Source organism: Leptinotarsa decemlineata, unplaced genomic scaffold (genome assembly GCF_025532065.1).
Source record: "Leptinotarsa decemlineata unplaced genomic scaffold, Ldec_3_MD MMD2_tig00001719_RagTag_RagTag, whole genome shotgun sequence".
NCBI classification, from domain to species: domain Eukaryota; kingdom Metazoa; phylum Arthropoda; class Insecta; order Coleoptera; family Chrysomelidae; genus Leptinotarsa; species Leptinotarsa decemlineata.
This window is the reverse complement of record NW_027412569.1, coordinates 8248857-8266691: the sequence shown is the minus strand read 5'-3', so window position 1 is coordinate 8266691 and position 17835 is coordinate 8248857. Positions and strand designations below refer to the sequence as shown.

Sequence of the window (17835 nt, the reverse complement as noted above, 5' to 3'; positions counted from 1 at the left end):
GAAGAGAAGCCGCCACAACCAGTACTTGTACTTCCCTACATCAGAGGATTGTCGAAAAGGATAAGAAGGATTGGTTCCGAGTATAATATCAGAATCTGCTCAATATCTGGGAGCACTCTCCGTAGCAGCCTCACAGAAACCAGCCCACCAATCGCGGACTGTGATTCCAAGAATTGTATTTATCGGATACCCTGCGAGTGCGCAGAATCATACATCGATGAAACTAAGAGACCATTGAAAGTTCGCATTGCCGAGCATAAGAAACACACGCAACAAGAAGATACCAGCAAATCAGGAATAGCATAGCACGTTTGGATTTATCAACATAACATCACGTGGGCTCAAGCAGAAATCATCCACAAGGAAAAACACTGGTTTGGGAGAAAATTCAAGCCACATATATGTTGTCCCACAACACATCTAGACAAGTTAGCCTAGAGATACGCAACATATGGAAACCACTAATCAAGCAGAACACGACCAAATGGTCAGCTTTCGCTAAAACCGATGAAACGAAGAGAGGGAAGAGGGGATAGGTGACCAACTCTTCCTTTGCTACTCGTGGGAATACACATGAATGGCGGCCAAAGAATTGTGAATGAGTGTCGTCAAATAACTCCAATTATGCTGAACAATGTCAGAGACGGTTTTCAGTCAAGATTGTATTATTGTATGGGAGTCAATGGAGGACAATTTGAACATCGGATTTAAACACGCAGATTTGATTTTTTTGATTGTTAGCATGATCATTAAACAATTCAATTTTTTCAAGAATGTGATTTTTTTGAAGATTGTTTAAGTTTGTAAAAAGGGCTCAATAAAAATGAGCTTGTACGTGTAAAAATAACCAAATTATTCAAGGCGACTCATTCGAGCTGCAAAATTGATTTCTGGCGAAAACGGTTCATCAAATTTAAGTTTTTCATACACCGTTGTGTCACTCAACCCTTCTTCCCTATTCAAGTTTGAGGGATTGAAGAGCCCCCTATTAGGGGGTTGCTTCTTCAAGCCTAAAATATACGTCAAAAGATGTCTTCCAAACAAAATCATTCGATGTGATTCGGGAAATTTTTCCACTCACTATGGAATAAGAAATATAAGGGGTGGCTCGTCTGAGATGAAACACCCTGTATATCATATGTGTGATTGATGACTTGTTTATTTTATGGTAATTCATGATCACTCAAATGAAATGAATAAACAAACTTTTGTCTATACAGCGTGACTCATGGTCGATGTTAGGTTAGACGTTTCTGGAAAACGCAAAGCATGATTTTTCTGAAAATTTTACCTCTCACATTTGCTTACCTGTTCTATCGATTTGAAATATTTTCAGCATTGCGGCGTTGCCACATCCATAAAAAAGTCCTAGTAACTTTATTTTTTTAAATGGAACACCCCGTATATTAATATATTTTTGGAATCGCTCTGGAATTTCAATACTTTTTTGTAGATAATGTCTTATACCTATATCTATCTGTTTTCGGGATAAAAAATAAATTGTGCTAAATATGGTCCAAAAAATAGTCTTAATTGAAATCAAGTACATCAGTACTCTCAATTAATGAAAAGTTGATATTTTGATGATAGTTTGGACAAACTCGAAATATTCAAATAACACCAAGAAATCGACTCCATATCATATAGGGCGTGCCAAAATTACTATTACTTCCATTGTGCATAAAAGTAATCAAAAGTTCATTTTTCCAAATGAAACCCCCTGTATATTACCGGTAAATTGAAAGATCGTGAAAAATGCTCCAAGATGATGTATCATGTCCCTTTACCTAAATCGTCATGTTTTCTCAATGAAGTCCCTTCTTCTAGAAACATTATTTTTTTTAGAATTTGTATTTAGGTAGCAGTGGAATTATCAAGCTTATAGCAGTTCGGTTACTTTTATGAGTAATTTACAAAGAGTTATCGACGGTGTTTCGAATCATCTTCCAAAATGAATGCAAATATCGATTATTCAAACGACGTTCTTATGAAATTATTTATTATACACATGAACAAAGTGACCAAATCATTGTCAGAACGTGTAAAAAATTCAACCAAATGTATCCTGAATTAACACCAATGAACGAGTGGAAGTTTGTAAGGTTACAAAATTATTTCCTTAACTATGACTCAAAGTTTCCAGAGAACAACTGTACCAAAAATCAATCATTTCTAGGTAAGAAGTAAGATTTTGTGGGCTATGACATGTGAAAGTACAGACAATAACAGAATAGGATGATTCAAAATAACAAAATTGTAAACAAAATATCACATTTTCACAATAAATGCTGAAAATGTTGTCCGTTACATTCTAAACACTTCAAAATGTTTTTTTTTGTACGCGACTTGTGGTTGCTTTTTCAATTTCCTAGGGATCCAGATCTTCAATACTCCGCACTATTCGCCGTCGCAATTCTTCTTTGGTAGGTACTGGAGTACTGTATACCCTTTTTTTAAAAACACCCCATTAAAAAAAGTCAAGTGGCATGAGATCGGGTGATCTCGGTGGCCAATCCCACGGCCCTAAACGCCTAAACCAACGATCGTCGAATAGTTCGTCAAGTTTCCTGGAAACTTCCTGGGTGGAATGAGCTGGCGCTCCGTCCAGTTGAAATCACGAATTCCTATATTCCTATAAAGGCAAATTTTCAAGAAAATCGGTTACAGTCGTCCTTAATATTTGGAGATATCTATCTGATTCAGTGTGTCTTCATAAATAAAAAAGCTAATTTTATTGTTCTTCAGAATACAGAAAACATTCAGGTCAAATTTTTTTTGAAAACCCATTTCTTTTGTAACATGAGGTTTATGAACATCCCAAAAGTGTTTATTCCTTCTATTGAAAATACCATCCCTCGTAAATTTTGATTCGTCACTCCAAATTATTTTTAACAAAAATTCCCGATCTTCCTGTGTATGAATCAAAAGGGATTCACAAAAATGCTATCTACGTTCGAAGTCTTCTGCTTTGAGAGCTTGAACTTTGGTTAATTTATACGGATGCATTCCGTGATTTTTCAAAATTCGTTGTACTGAAGCATGTGATACACCTAAATTTTTTTCTACACTGCGAATGGAAGCTTCTGGATATGCATAAAAATATGCCAAAACGTTAACAGTATTGTCCTCATTTGAAGTAACATATTTTGGTAATGTTGAAGGCGCTTTTATTATGGAACCATAGTTGAGGAAATTATTTTGTAATCTTACAAACTTCCTCTCGTTCATTGGTGTTAATTCAGGATATATTTGGTTGAATTTTCTACAAGTTCTGGCAATGACTTGATCACACTGTACATGTATAATAAATAATTTCATAAAAACTTCGTTTGAATAATCAATATTTGCATTCATTTTTGGCGATTTTTTGAAACACCGTCAATAACCATTCATCAATTACTTATAAAAGTCACCAGTCTGTCATAAGCTTGATATTTCCACGGCTACCTAGAAATCAAATTCTTTAAAAATTATTTTTTGTACAACTGTTATTGAAAATATCTTTGATAGAAACACTTCAATCAGAACACCTACCAAAAAATCATTTAGAAAAAATCACACATGCAGTTCGTGCTATTGGTAATATTAAATCCCTGTGAAGTTACTGACGATGACGAAGTAGTATTCAGTCCAACTGTAGAAAGTCCTTCATGACTAACCAATAATCCTCCTTAAAATAACGTGAGTTGGCGTATGTAGTTGTAACATATGCCTTGTACTCCAAAGATCGTGTGTTCAAATCCCATGGACCCTATAATTTTTTTATTATCAGCAGTAACGTTATACAAAAAATTTGTATGATACATTTGTTAAAAGTGATTTTATTTTGCTTGTGAGTTTGGTCCACTTGCTGACGCTCGTTTTGCAATAATCCCCACTCACAAAATAAAATGCCACTTTCAACACTTGTAGGTAAAACGTGAATAACTATTTTTCCACAAAAACGGCTTTATTAGGAAAACTTGACGATTTAGGTATAAGGGCATGTATATCATCTTGAAGCATTTTTCACCATCTCTCAATTTATCGAGTAATATACAGGGGGTTCCATTTGAAAAAATGAACTTTCGACTACTTTTATGCACAATGAAAATAATTGTAATTTCAGCACGCCCTGTATGATATGGAGTCAATTTTTTGGTGTTATTTGAATAATTCAAGTTTGTCCAAACTATCATCAATTGAGAGTACTGATGTACCTAATTTCAATTAAGGCTATGTTTTGGACCATATTTAAACACAATTTATTTTTTATCTCGAAAACAGATAGAGATAAGCATCAAAAAATGAGTATTAAAATACTATGGCGATTTCAAAAATGTATTATTATACGGGGTGTTCCATTTAAAAAATATATAATTGTTAGGACTTTTTGATAGAGAGGTGAGAGGTGAAATTTTCAGAAAAAGCATGCTTCGCGTTTTCCAGAAACGTCTAACCTACCATCGATCGTCAGTCACGCTGTATACCACTGGAAAATTTTATTTATACGACCGGTTTCGGGTTTGATCCCTTTATCAATTTTTATACTTGTCGTATAAATTTAATTTTCCAGTGGTACTTAGACAAAAGTGTTTTTATTCATTTCATTCAAGTGACCCTGTATATCATAATATGTAAAATGAGAATATTTTTTGTATTTATCCTGTCTGTATCCCTAGTCGTGCAATCAATGAATAAAAATATACACTTCAGATTGCTTTGTATATGGTTTTAAGGAAACATTATCCTGACCATTCCATACACGCATATAGAGCTGTTCAATTACCCATTAGCCATCACTTACCTATCGAAAATAATGAACAGAAACATCACCGTGCGCTGCTGCCCCCTGTCGACAGAAACCCCAAACAGACAGCCGATAGTGGGAGCAATGATTCGCTTTCAGTTTGAGGTCTCTGCTTCCACGAAATCATTCAGTGTTTGCAGCGCAACGACAGAGATAGGTTGAGTGTTGTAGGAGCAACTGATAGTGCTGTGAATTTACGTAGTTGTCAATTGTTCCAATTGTCAGAAAGGAAACTTTTGATTGTTTTGAAACCGGAGAACTGTTTGGGGAGTTTGAGACGGTTTGTTTAACTTTTTTACCTGAAAAGAACGGTGGAAATAAGGGCTAGTTTACTGGCTGAAAACTTGAAAAAATTGTACTGGTTTCGTTGTTGAACGCTCTGTCTAAGTTGCAGTGGAAAATCCCGTAAACAAAATCGTTGCATACAAGTGTCAGTTGGAAATACACATCAGCTGTACGGAATCCGCTGTTCCTCCGCGCAGCCGTAACCCCACTCTGACCGCGTAGAGGGGATAACAGCTGAGAGGTGATACAAATCCAAAACACCAACTTGGACTTGTCAGTTTCTTCACTGCTGTTGTAGAGTTAATGTCAAATATGCTAAGACTAGTCGAGTGCCACAGCACTTGAGAACTTAGTCAGATTTTGGAACAGGACAGAGTGACTGAAGTGCGGTGTTGTGAGCTTTTCCGATAATTTGGATATGGTGCCTCAGAATATGGATGCATCCAGATCCGATGGCCTGCTTTTCGGGTCGCAGCTTGTCGACAAAAATTCATCGACCCCCTACTCTGACGCTACTCAGGTAGGTGTTTGTTTTTCTTCAGTATTTTCCTGTGTAGTGTGAGTGATAATTTGGATGAAGTTTTCCTTGCGGGGCAGTTGCCGGATTAAAGGTGGGAGATTTCAATTTTTTTGGAAAGGTTTTTCTGCTTAGGAATATTCTTAGAAGAAATCTGGAGATTATTTTTGTTTTTGCTGAATTGAAGCAAAACTATCTGATCACTGAATGTGCAATCCTTGTTGTGACAAAAACAATAAAAACAGAAATGAAAAAACTCCTTAGAGTGAAAATTATTTTTTGGGGATTTTTGACAGGTAACATTTTGACTTGAAACAGAAAATATTAACTGAATATTTGATTTCATTTCTACATACCTACCTTCATGTTTTTTGATAGGTACATAATTTGGTAATATTAATCGAAATAGAGAAAAATGACGTAACTGTCTGAAATATGGGAGAAATGAAAAAATATTTTAGCATATAAGTTGATCAACAAGTTTGAATAGTTTTCAAAAAGTTGCTAGTAGGTAGCTTAAATTATTAATATTAGAGAATTAATGCAAGTGCATTTTAGATAATTATCATTAAGAAAAAATCATCTTTGTTGGATAAAAAAATTATGTTAGTACCTGAATATTCTTATCACACACTACCTTCAATCTTCATCCATTCAGTTTGAACTTTATGATATCAAATAGCTTTATAAGTTTTTGAAACATCTGGAATTGTTAAAAAAAAATATGAAATCAAGAATAAAACAGCATAAATGTACTTAGGACGAAAAAAAAAATGGAAAAATTTGGAAAACACCGTCAGAAATGTTTTATGACGTTTGTGAAGTACTCAACAAGAGTACATGTGGTAATGATATTGATAGGGTAATAATTGCATTCATTTGATAGGAAAACTGAATTGTTACATTCAATTTTGATATTTTAGTAAGTAGTGGAGAGGATACTTCAGTTTCGTTATCGATATACCCAATACCATTCAATACACCCCAAAATCAGCAGAAAAATTAAAGCAAAGTTGCCTTCATTTATTATTTTTGATGACAAATAGACAGTCACATTTTTTGGTGAAATAGATTGAAATTTTTTGTAATCATTTTTACTTCCACATACTGAAGATGATAAAATGTTCAGTGAAATTTAGCGAAAGTTATCAGAACAAGTTCAGGGCGTTTATCGACATATCAAATTCCTACTGATTTCGATTTATCAGCTTTCTTTACTCAGAATTTTCTGCTGATAAAGTTATAATGACTGGAGTGATTTTCTTCGAAATTAATACTGATCACACAGGAATTTTGTACTTTATAATGAAGACACTAAAATACATATTTTTTTTGGATTTGTGAGAAAAATTAATATGAAAAAAACCGAAGGAAACTACTATCTCTCTGCCTCAGTGTACCTTTTCCCGAATACGTCCAAATTAGATTGAATCACAAAATATATATGCAATCACAGAATATACATACTCAAATCCATACTCAAATTCGGAGAATAATTTTCAAAACCTAAACAGTTTCAAATGATTTTTTGATACAAATACGTAATATTTTAATGAAAATCCTCATGAAAAATTCTGTTCGGTTATTTGAAAATAAAATATCAGTAGTTATGACTGACCATCAATGGATCAAATTTGACTTTTTTCATCCGTTTCAACTTCTTTTCGATTGAATTCCGGACTTATTTAACAAAAAACAGCTACCTACTTAAAATGGAAATTAAAAAGTTTTGAAAGTGAGTAAATTAACATTCATCTCGGTTATATTAATACACACATTATAATTCTCACCTATTTCTGAATCAAAAATCAGTATTTGCATGACAAAGTTTTCAATGAACTTGCTGAAGTACCTACAAACAAATTAATGGACAATTAAAAAATGAGAACAAACTAATTAATTAACTGAAAAGAAGTACTTCTATCTGATTATATGATTTATTTATTTTAAAATATTCCACTACAGGCATTTTGCCAATTTAGTTCATTAATCTTGCTATGAAAATGACAAGTCGATGAAAGATTGATCTGGTGTTAGAATCTGTTTTTTCGTTTATTCGGCTACATCCGTCAGAAAATAATTCGGACAGGCAATCAACGAGTACGATTTCTAGCTATTAAAAATTGAAACTGACAACGTTTTCGATCTCAGAACTCATTTACATACCTCAGAATTCAATTCATTACTCACTTACTATTTTTTTAGAAAAAATTTCACAACATGTACCTACTTATGGCACAATTAAAATCATTATTGGATGAATGAAAAGAGATGAAAATCCTAAATTTTATTTGAAGATTTTAATTTTATAAAGAAGTTTTTGATCCTAAAAGTGCTCTGAAGCAGTAGAAAATGTTTGAAAAATTACATATTTTGAAAAAAAGAAATACTTCGTGCAAATGCTGGGAAAATGATGATTTCAACTTTTACTCGCAGATTTTTTTGCATACAACTTTTTTTTAAAGTACTTTAGATGTCCAAAAAGTAAATCTTGGTCTCTTATGTAAAGACGGAAATACACATGGTAAACATTCAGTGTTTTCTGTCTACAAAATTGAAATCAAATCTCCTGCTTCTTCAAGTAAGAATCAACTATGTAATAGACTGCTACGCCTAGAAATATTTTTGGAGGTTTCTACACCTGTTGACGCAATTTCGTTAAATCACCTTCATGCTCGGTACCCGTGCGCGAATTTCCTGATTTCCAAATCATTTTCACGTCGGCTTCATTAACAGTCTACGTCATTTCACAATCTAAAATTAGCGATCGAATTGAATCCGGAAATATAAACATCAAAAGTCAAGGACAAGATTTATTTTATAACCTACTACTCAGTAGTTTGTCAATGTCACACAGTGTTATTATTTGACGAGCTAGGATGTCCTTGCCTCGTTTTTGGAATACTTATAAGGTAGTTGATATTTCGAGTTGTAATGGCAAAATAGGCAAATATTTTTTCGGTAGGATATTGATAAAAAAAATAGGTAGATGAAAAAACTAATGTTTACGACTTTTATTCATGTCATGAAGTCTCAGTTTATTCAAATTTGACTAACAGTATCATGCGTCTAGCTTTTATCGCAGTAATTGAGCAAGATACAGGGTTTTGATATGATCCTCAAGTGCTATAAGGAAAATAATGAGTGCCCTGGTAACTTATCTCGTCTTGTACGTGTGACTATTCTTTGTTTACTTCCTGTGACACCTAGATATGAAATTTAATTACCTACTTGGAATGCTCAATATTTCTCAGTAACCATGGCAAACAGGTTTTCTATGAAAATGGACCCACAATTTTGATTCTTGAGTACCTACAGTTGACAAAATGTAATAGAGCATGTTTTGATTCTGAATTCAATTTGATAAACAAATTTGGTACTTCCTGAAACACCAGTTAGAGGTGTTTGAACAACTTTTTTCTAACATCGATCAATCAGTTGAAATTAAAGACTTTTTTCGTCAGACGTGTAGATTACTCATCGTAAAAGAAATGATTTTCCACTTCATATTATAGTCCAAAAAGTATGAACAGTCGTTGAAGATCATTAATTTGCATTGCAATATATAAAGGTGATTTATAAAGTTTTTAAACTGTAGATCTAGCTGTATAACTCGGTTATCCGTTTGAAATTAAACAATTAGACGTTGCATGTATTTTAAGTTGATAAAAAAAATGGAAATGTAAAATATTTCTTATCGAACTATGATTGATGTTAGAAGCCAGTGGAGAACAATTTCAAACACACTGTATGTGTATATAACTTTCAAAACGTTTGTCATCTTTGACACAAACCTTCAGCTATGAGAAACAGCTTTCTATTCTATTTCCATTCGATTAAATCAGTGAAATATCCAAAGAATGAACTTTGTGGTTATATCATTTAATTTTCGTTTTTCAATTTTCAAACTACTATAAAAAACAGCTCTTCCTTTTGAAAAAGTTACAAGATTTAAACAAACTATTTATCTCTTAACAGAAAAAACATATTTGACAATGCAAATGATGCCTGTAATAATTTGTATAACTGCGTAATTGAAGTAGCCCAAAATATTCAAAAATGTTCTCAAATACAAGTAAATAATGTTTGAGAAGTCACGTTCTCAAAATTGAATGGGATGGAAACGAAAGGTTTTGGTTTTCTTCTTCTCCATCTCGATCCAAAACATGTGGTAATTTTTCAATGTTTATATGAAAGTTTCGAGAGGATTTTTTCTACTATTTGTTTGTGCCTGAAGTATAAAATGAGGTAAACGAAATAACATGTCCAGTAATATTCCTGTTTTAGTTTCTAGATTTTGTGATATGGATAATTCTTTGTAGATTTTGGTTCGGAGTATTATATTCTTGAAAGAAAGTTTGTCAGTCTTTATGTAACTCTGAATTTAATGTGCCACAAAAAATTCAAGTTTCGTCTTGACATTGTATAATTTTGAATTTTACGGTGAAGTAGGCGATATTAATTTTCCCGTGGTTCTCTCGCCCATCACCCGGGTATTATGCACGCACATAAAAACAAGACAATCTCCCCGGAAGTGTACAAGAGGGAATTGCACGTGGAATATTTAAGAACTCCGGTGCAACTTCCTTCTTTGAGATAAGCCACGCTGATAAATAAACTCCCTGCCAGCGAAAAAACACATTCGGGCCAAAGTTAAACAAGAGTCATTATGCTGAAGTTCTTAATGTCTACTGTGGAATGAAAAATCCGAAAGGGAAAATACACGAAGTTGGGAGTTGTGAGTTATCGGGTTATTTTTATGTCGGATGGGTTTGTTTTTGAGGGAACCGAACCGTGGGAAATTCCAGTTTTTTGCGGAATAGTTAAAATACGGTTTGGTGTTGGGAAAAAATGTCAGTAATACACTTAATGGTCAACTTTGTCGTACTTCTCTACTTCCTTCTATACTTTTCTATCAAAAGTTAGCAACAACTGCATTCATTGTACTAGCAAAAGATATATTAACATTGTTATTTGAAGACAATTATTAAGGTGCCTATTTTGAGCATATGATAACATGAGAATAAAGTGAGTAACTTTAACTCTAAATTTAATATGGTTCGTCCAAATTAAAAAAAAATGTACACCGTTGTTTAGAAAATTCCAAGATCTTTTAAACGATGTGCGACTTGACCCCTATTCCTTATTAAAATTCCAAGGGTTGTTCACCCCTCTGCTCCGGGGTTGAAGTGACGACGCTGTAAATGGGGAAAAAACTGCCCCCCCTCCCAATAGAAATCGACCTGTCCGAGCCTTTTTTTGAAAGATTAGTATCCAAAACCTCCATGTCAAGTTTTCGATGGCCCACCCTGTATATTTTGTATAACAAAGAGTTTAAAGAGTTCAGTTGAAACTCGTGCTCATATTCTTTTTATGTGACATGTTTTAAACTATTACATTCCGATAAAATAGACTATTGTTGCTTTTCTATAAATGTAGAACAAAGTGAAAAACTATACATTTTCATCATTATAATGTTGGCCGTGTATTTTTTCCTCATCGGAGTTTCGAATTCAAGTAAATACTGCTTGTTTTCCAATAAGATAATACTGGTCTTGCATGAGATCATAAATAAATTTAACGATACTCGCGATAAGATTAACCTGGAAAAATGCATTGAAACCATAACGAACTCACTTATCATTCACATCAGCTGTTCGACCAGCGCATTACTCATAAATATCAACTGAAAAAAAAAATCTAAACGGATTACTAGTCAAGGTTAGAATAATTATTTCCTGGGTAGAAAACCAGAGAAGTTGCCTATCCAGCTTTTGACATTATCCACGTTATTTCTGCGTACCGAGCAGTCGCTGTGACTCAGTTGGCCTTGGAAAAGACATGCACCTCGAAACAGCTGATTATCGTCACTTACGTTGCCTGGTGACATGTGTGGAACAAACGAGCGAGAGTGGAAACCACGGCCAGCTGCGGTTTATACGGAGATGTTTGTCGAAAGCGGAAAGTAGAGGGGAGCTACCGACATCTGTCATTCGTTTCGTGATTTGCGAAAAAGAGACAGACGAGTTGAAATTCTCGCGCATAAAATCATTACTGAATTAAAAAAAAAATTAATAGGCGTCAAGTCTGGCGAAAACAGCGGCCTTTTGAGACTTTCAAGAGGCTGCAATCCATTTTCCACCGTTATTTACAGTTACAACACATTCTGATCGATCTCTCCCTATCCACCCGTTTCATATATTTACTGCGCTCGGAAAATTTCACATCAAAAAGGGTATAACTGCGTTCCTCACTCAAAAAGGCATACGAGCGAAAAATTGGCGTTATATAAGAAAGCGAAGTAGAACGTTTAATATCGTTCTCTCTATATATGAAGGTATATGAGAAGGGGAGTGAATTTAGGTTTCATCAAATGGATTTTTTAATAAATCTTCTTTGATGTCATGAAACGAGATTATATATTGCGAAAGATTTCATTACGGCACGTTTCGATTGGCTGCGTGGGATTATATGTAGGGGGTAGTGAACAGGTAGAAAGAAAAAAGGGCTGGTTGTGGTCAGAATTTACTTTATTGTCGAAAATAACAGTTACTGACGTACAGACGAATGTATATATATATATATATATATATATATATATATATATATATATATATATATATATATATATATATTATATATATATGACTGAAATCTACCTTTGAACTTATCCATAAAATCCAGAAAAAACAAAATGTTCGGGTTTTCTAATTGGGGAGGAGGAGTCTTTTTTGCAAAGTAAATTTCTTCACACATGAATCAATGACATAATTGACAGATGTGAACAATATTCAAATTGGGTACAAAAGATTCATCTTTGCTACAGAAGGGATGGTCGTACATCATTATTACTCTTGAATCTATCAATATCATTGAAATAATATGTAAGAAATTGATGTTGTTTGAAATATTCCTTTCACGAATTTTTGGTTTCAATTTTGCCTATAACTCTAACGGTTCTTCTTGAAAAATCAGAATCATTTTCATTGAACTTTGTTGGATGCTCTACAAGAAGCAATTGTATTTTACTTATGAATCCAGAATATGATTAGTTTCTTGATATGTTTGTTGAATTTTAAAGTACTGCCATAAAAGTAGATTAATATCAAACTAGCTTCTTAGTGTTTTAAGATCTCGTTGAATATCATTGTGCAAAGAACTCATTTGTTTTGTAAAAATTTATTTATAGTAGTATCATCTAGAATTAACTTGAAATTCTGATATATATTCAAATCGGTATTCAATCCAATGTAATGAAATAGGGTCTAATACTGAACCCTGGGGCACACCGCATGTAGCAGCTTCAAATCGTGACTATTGGTCGAATGCTATGATTTTCCAGGTACGAGCTAAAGTACCACATAGTGTTTTCCCTAGAACTGTAATATCTAAGTTTATATAACAGAATTCTGTGATTTACGTAATCAAAGGTCTTAACTATAATTACAATGGTGTACGGAGGCAAAATTATGATAAAACATATAGAATCACAACCTTGACAACAATTTTTTTATTTTAATGCAATAATATTTGATTGTCTTGTCTTCAGTCTTTGCATCTTGAATATTGTTAGAAGCTCTGGACAAAAATAAGGTATCATATCGTGCTCGTGCGGTTCTGAAATTCAAATTATTCTACACCCAGAATATTGCTTCGGCATAAAACAGTTTTTGAACCAGCTTCACAATTGTTTTGTTTCTTTTTACCTTAAAAAATGAATATAGTCTGTTTTTTTTACCAGTCATTCCTCAGGATTTCAGCCCTATTGAAAAACCATCTCAACTGAGTTATCAGCGGCCGTATGAATTTTTAGTACCTCCAACATGTATATCTATACCAAATAATCAGTAGCGACACAGTGTCTAGTACATTCAGAGATGAATGCCGAGATTAGATTAAAATAGGTGTTTGTCATTTCTATTTCGGTAGTTCGTTACATTTTGAAAATGGGCGATTTGTTCGCCAACAGATTCGTTTCAATGTTTTCCTGTTCTCTCGCATCAGAGGATGCGATGGATGGACCAAAGGATTTAAAAAAAAATCAGAAACAATAGTGTTTTTTTTTGTTTCGGGATAATTATAATTTGGAACCTTTGGAAGGTTTATTCGTATATTTTCCTTGAGATTCCAGGCACTGTCATGATGTTTATCTAATTTAATTTTCTGTCCTCATAAAAAATCACGTTATTATGTCTTTCAGATACATTTTTGTAGAAATTTCAATTTGCAGTTTGATAGGTATTTGTGAATACCTACTTTATTGAATCTAAACTTTGCCATGCATTTTGATACACGTCCAAATTCCTAATGACTATCATGTCTGAATTCTTACCAAAATTATGCAGTCTTGGGTATAGAAAGACGATAAAAAATTAAAATTACTACTGTTCTCACGAACAGGTAGGCAGCCATTTGATATGGGTTGGACAAGTTTCTCAGTTACGGTCTTCGAAATCGGCGGTTTTCTTATTTTAAATCGAAGGTTTTCCGTCAAAACAGGTAGGTATGGTAGACAGGTAGTTTTCGAAAGCGATCTCGACCAAATTGGATTTGACGTCTTGCGTTCAACACCGTGAAAAAAACCTGATATTAATGGAAACAAGATAAGTGTAGCATTTAGTCCTTGTTTTTGGTTGGAAATTTTCAGGGACAGATATCGTTCAGATTGCATTACCAACTGTCAGCGTATCATTAACGGAAATCTATCGCTAGATGTTACTTTTTATTCGATGCATGATAAGGTCTTGTCCAACAAGAAAACACAAAATTTCTGGAAAAAATGTATTAATTTTTCATTATGATCTCCTATTGATTGCTGCAAAACAAATGCTAAACAATGGAGCGTCTTAAAACTTGAAACATGCTTCATAGGTTGTGTACTTTCTAATAATGACCTTCCATCGTGGCTATCTAATAGTCATACATTTAAAAGAAGTTTTGTGTAAGTTGTGTTAATTCTAATTCTGCAACAGCGGGAAATCTCGTATTCATTTGAAATAAATACCGAAAACCCCTCGTTTTTAACGGAACAAAAACCGAGTCACTGAAACTTAGCCTGTTGCTTTAACTGTTCCGCCACTGAGTTCATTATTCGCATTTGCATCACTGGCCATCGCAACCATTTTATTAACTTAATTCGCGGTAATAAAATTATCTAAAATTGTAGAGATAGTGAACAGATGTTTCAATTACAGTTCATTTGGCTGTTTTATTGATAACTCCATTGGTAATAGATGCTAGGGATAAGCTAACTGTAGTATCGGTGAAAGTCGAACCGTCCAATTCACAAGATTGCGCTTCGAGGATACTACAACTCTTTTTATTGCTCTGTGGTCGGAATTAGAATTGATTTGATTTGAAATGCAGTTTTTTCGTGATAGGACGTGATTGCTATAAAATGTTTGTACACTACTTGAGTAATCTATGCCGGTTGTGCTATTTATAATTTCTGGCCTCTGGGTGTCAAGTCTGGTGGGCTAGGTGGCCACTTAGTTGCCTTAGGAAGGAAATGTTGAGTGAAATTTTTTGTTCAGGAAAATTATTTCCTTCATAACACCACATGTGAAAGACCTTCAGATAACATGATGTTGAAAAAAATTTAAGTCAGACATTCCAAGTTATGAAATGATTTTCATGCTTCAAATTTAATGAATTGAAATATCTTGAGGTGTTGATATAATAAAAAACTAATAAATAGAGTTTATTCTATGATTTTCACTATTTCACTATGGTTATGCTTGAAGAAGCATAACTCTATGGTTATGCTTGAAGAAGCTATTGTATAGCGAAACACGTGTCGCGGTTTTTGTAAAACACTTATAGTGAAAATCATAGAATAAACTCTATTTATTAGTTTTTTGAATATGGATTTTCATCAAGTATCGGCCAGTTCTATTCAATTGTTGATATAATACTTTATGATACTTACCTGATAATCTAAAGACTGTCATTATCTGGGATTATTTCCATCAGGGTAATTTCTCGGATTTCCACCCTTTAACATAATCTGTAAGCACAATTGAATTATACAATGGGGTTGGAAAAAGGCATCCGTAACTTTTGGATTCAAGTTTACATTAGGAGGTATCACTTTAGTAATTGTCGCATGAAAAATATTAGTATGATGACATTCGTTGTGGGGGTGTGGAGAAATCTCTTTTCTCACATTATTTTAGAATTATTTACTTTTAATTAGCAGTGGTAGTAGTAAAAATTGCACATAGACTTAATTTAAATCATTATCGGAAGAAAGTTTGAGTAAGAAACTATTATTGATGGAATAAATTGTGCTGATTTTGAATTGACTCTTTCGATTCTCGATAAGTTTAAAATCTATGGTGAATAATTAACTGAAAGAGCTTTTGGACACTCAGAATGATACATTCTTTTGCATTGAGGTACTGTCCTTAAAATTTGTCCCGTTCAGAACCTTAAAGAAGGCAAAGCATTTTACGATATCAGTTTATAGACGTCATAGACTGAAGCCCGTTCTGTAATGGATAACATTTTGCTACTAACGAGAAGTGAATCCGACTTATGAGGAATGAAATACTTAACTTTTAGGGGTGGTTCCACACTTGTATTCATTCATCCTAGCGTGGGCTGACTTCAATTTTTGCTCGTTTTAACCTCAAAACTTTCCTCCCTTCCTAAAAATTGTCATAATGTTATTAATTTTCTTCTTTGAAAAAGTAATTGTGTTCGACAAAAATCACAATCAACAGTTCACCTTTCAAAAACGTAAAACTGAATATTTTTCTTACCAACTAGATTCTCTACCAGCACGCCACTGGCCACTCCAGCAGTCGGTATTCTGATAATGTATTTGGAACACAATTTATTCACATAGTCTTCTCCTTTAATGGGTTTTAATCTACCTAATATAGAACAACCTAATGATGTAACGTTATTTTTTCACGGAACGGATATAAATCATCAATTATCTGCTTATAAAAGCATCTTCCATCTAGTCTACTACGAAAAAAAGTCGAACCGTGAGATATTCAGCAGTTAATCAACTTTGGAGTCATATCTGGCTCTGAGATGGTTATAAATGGCTCTATCGCTCTTCAATTGTTTTCTTGGCAACCGCGATTTGTACTCGACGATGCAGCTGTCAGAAACTTTGAGTGAGCCAAATGGACGGGAACTCGAAATTGGGAATCAACAGACGTTTTAGGGAATTTATCAATATCGAATCTTGAAAAGCGTTCATGATGGAAATATGTTCTGAATCATTTGGCAAGTGAGATGTACAAGGGCGTAGATACATATTTTGTTGGAGGGTGTAACACGAAAAATAAAAAACACATAATATATTTAAATACATTTGAAAATATCGATCGACATGATTATGACTAGTTTCAGAAACCAAACATTTTCATATTTTCCATGTCATGGAATAGTTGTTTTACAAAACCATCAAGAGCTGGGTGAGCAGAATTCAATTTTTTAACTGTATTTGCTTCCATAAGGAATCCAGTGATTAGAATTATGAGTCCCAAATTCGACAATTTTGTTTGTTCACGTACACGCACATCCAGAAAAGGGCTTCATCGCTGAAGATGATTTTTTCATGAAAATTAGACAGATGTATCTACAACAATATGGCCGTTATCAATTTTCAAAGTTCGAAAGTCCCTCTTGGAAGACACTATAGAATATATCTAGATCTAGCGAAAAATAATAACTTCAATAAAGGTCATCACAACTGATGATTGTTGATGATTGATGATTGTTGTGGATCTTGAACACTCTGTATTCCGGCCAGATGCAGAGTTATAATTTAGAGTTCAGGAACTCATATACAACAGAGCACGGCAGTATATAGCGGAGTGAAGGTTATCCGTACTCGAACAAGAATAAAAGTATAATTTTTACCACGATCTAGTAGTCCATGAACTGCGTGACCTGCTGCGATCTCTCTGTTAGTCGTTCGGTTGTTTCTCGAGGGCTCGGGGCACTCTTGATTTATTCTTGAAACCAGTTTTTGCAGCGAGAGAGGATATATTACTGGTGTAGTTATTAGATATTTTATATTCTGCTTTTGTTGCACGTTCAGTGTGAGATGGAGATGATAAACGGGAGGAGATTTTTATGAGGTTGCGTGCACTTTTCTCTCGGGTTTTGGGCTCGTTTCGATGCGTGGGATAGTGTGGATGTACGCCTGATAAATATTGAGGTCCTCGTTTTGGGTTGTAGCCGGAATATACTCGCCTTTATGACCTGATGGCGAAAATCACTA

At 33.9% G+C, this 17835-nt stretch overlaps 1 protein-coding gene across 2 annotated transcripts in view; it reads left to right on the top strand.

Annotated features, from left to right (window-relative positions):
- The first annotated feature begins 4904 nt into the window (after positions 1 to 4904).
- LOC111503321 (uncharacterized) overlaps positions 4905 to 17835 on the top strand; it is a 33872-nt gene continuing 20941 nt past the window's right edge. The window contains exon 1 of one of the 2 annotated variants that reach the window (XM_023157603.2): positions 4905 to 5594. In XM_023157603.2, coding sequence (XP_023013371.1) covers positions 5493 to 5594 — 102 coding nt within the window. In that variant the 5' untranslated portion in view covers positions 4905 to 5492. Of the gene's footprint in view, positions 5686 to 17835 lie in introns of both variants that reach the window. The other variant, XM_074176400.1, reaches the window with a different exon arrangement.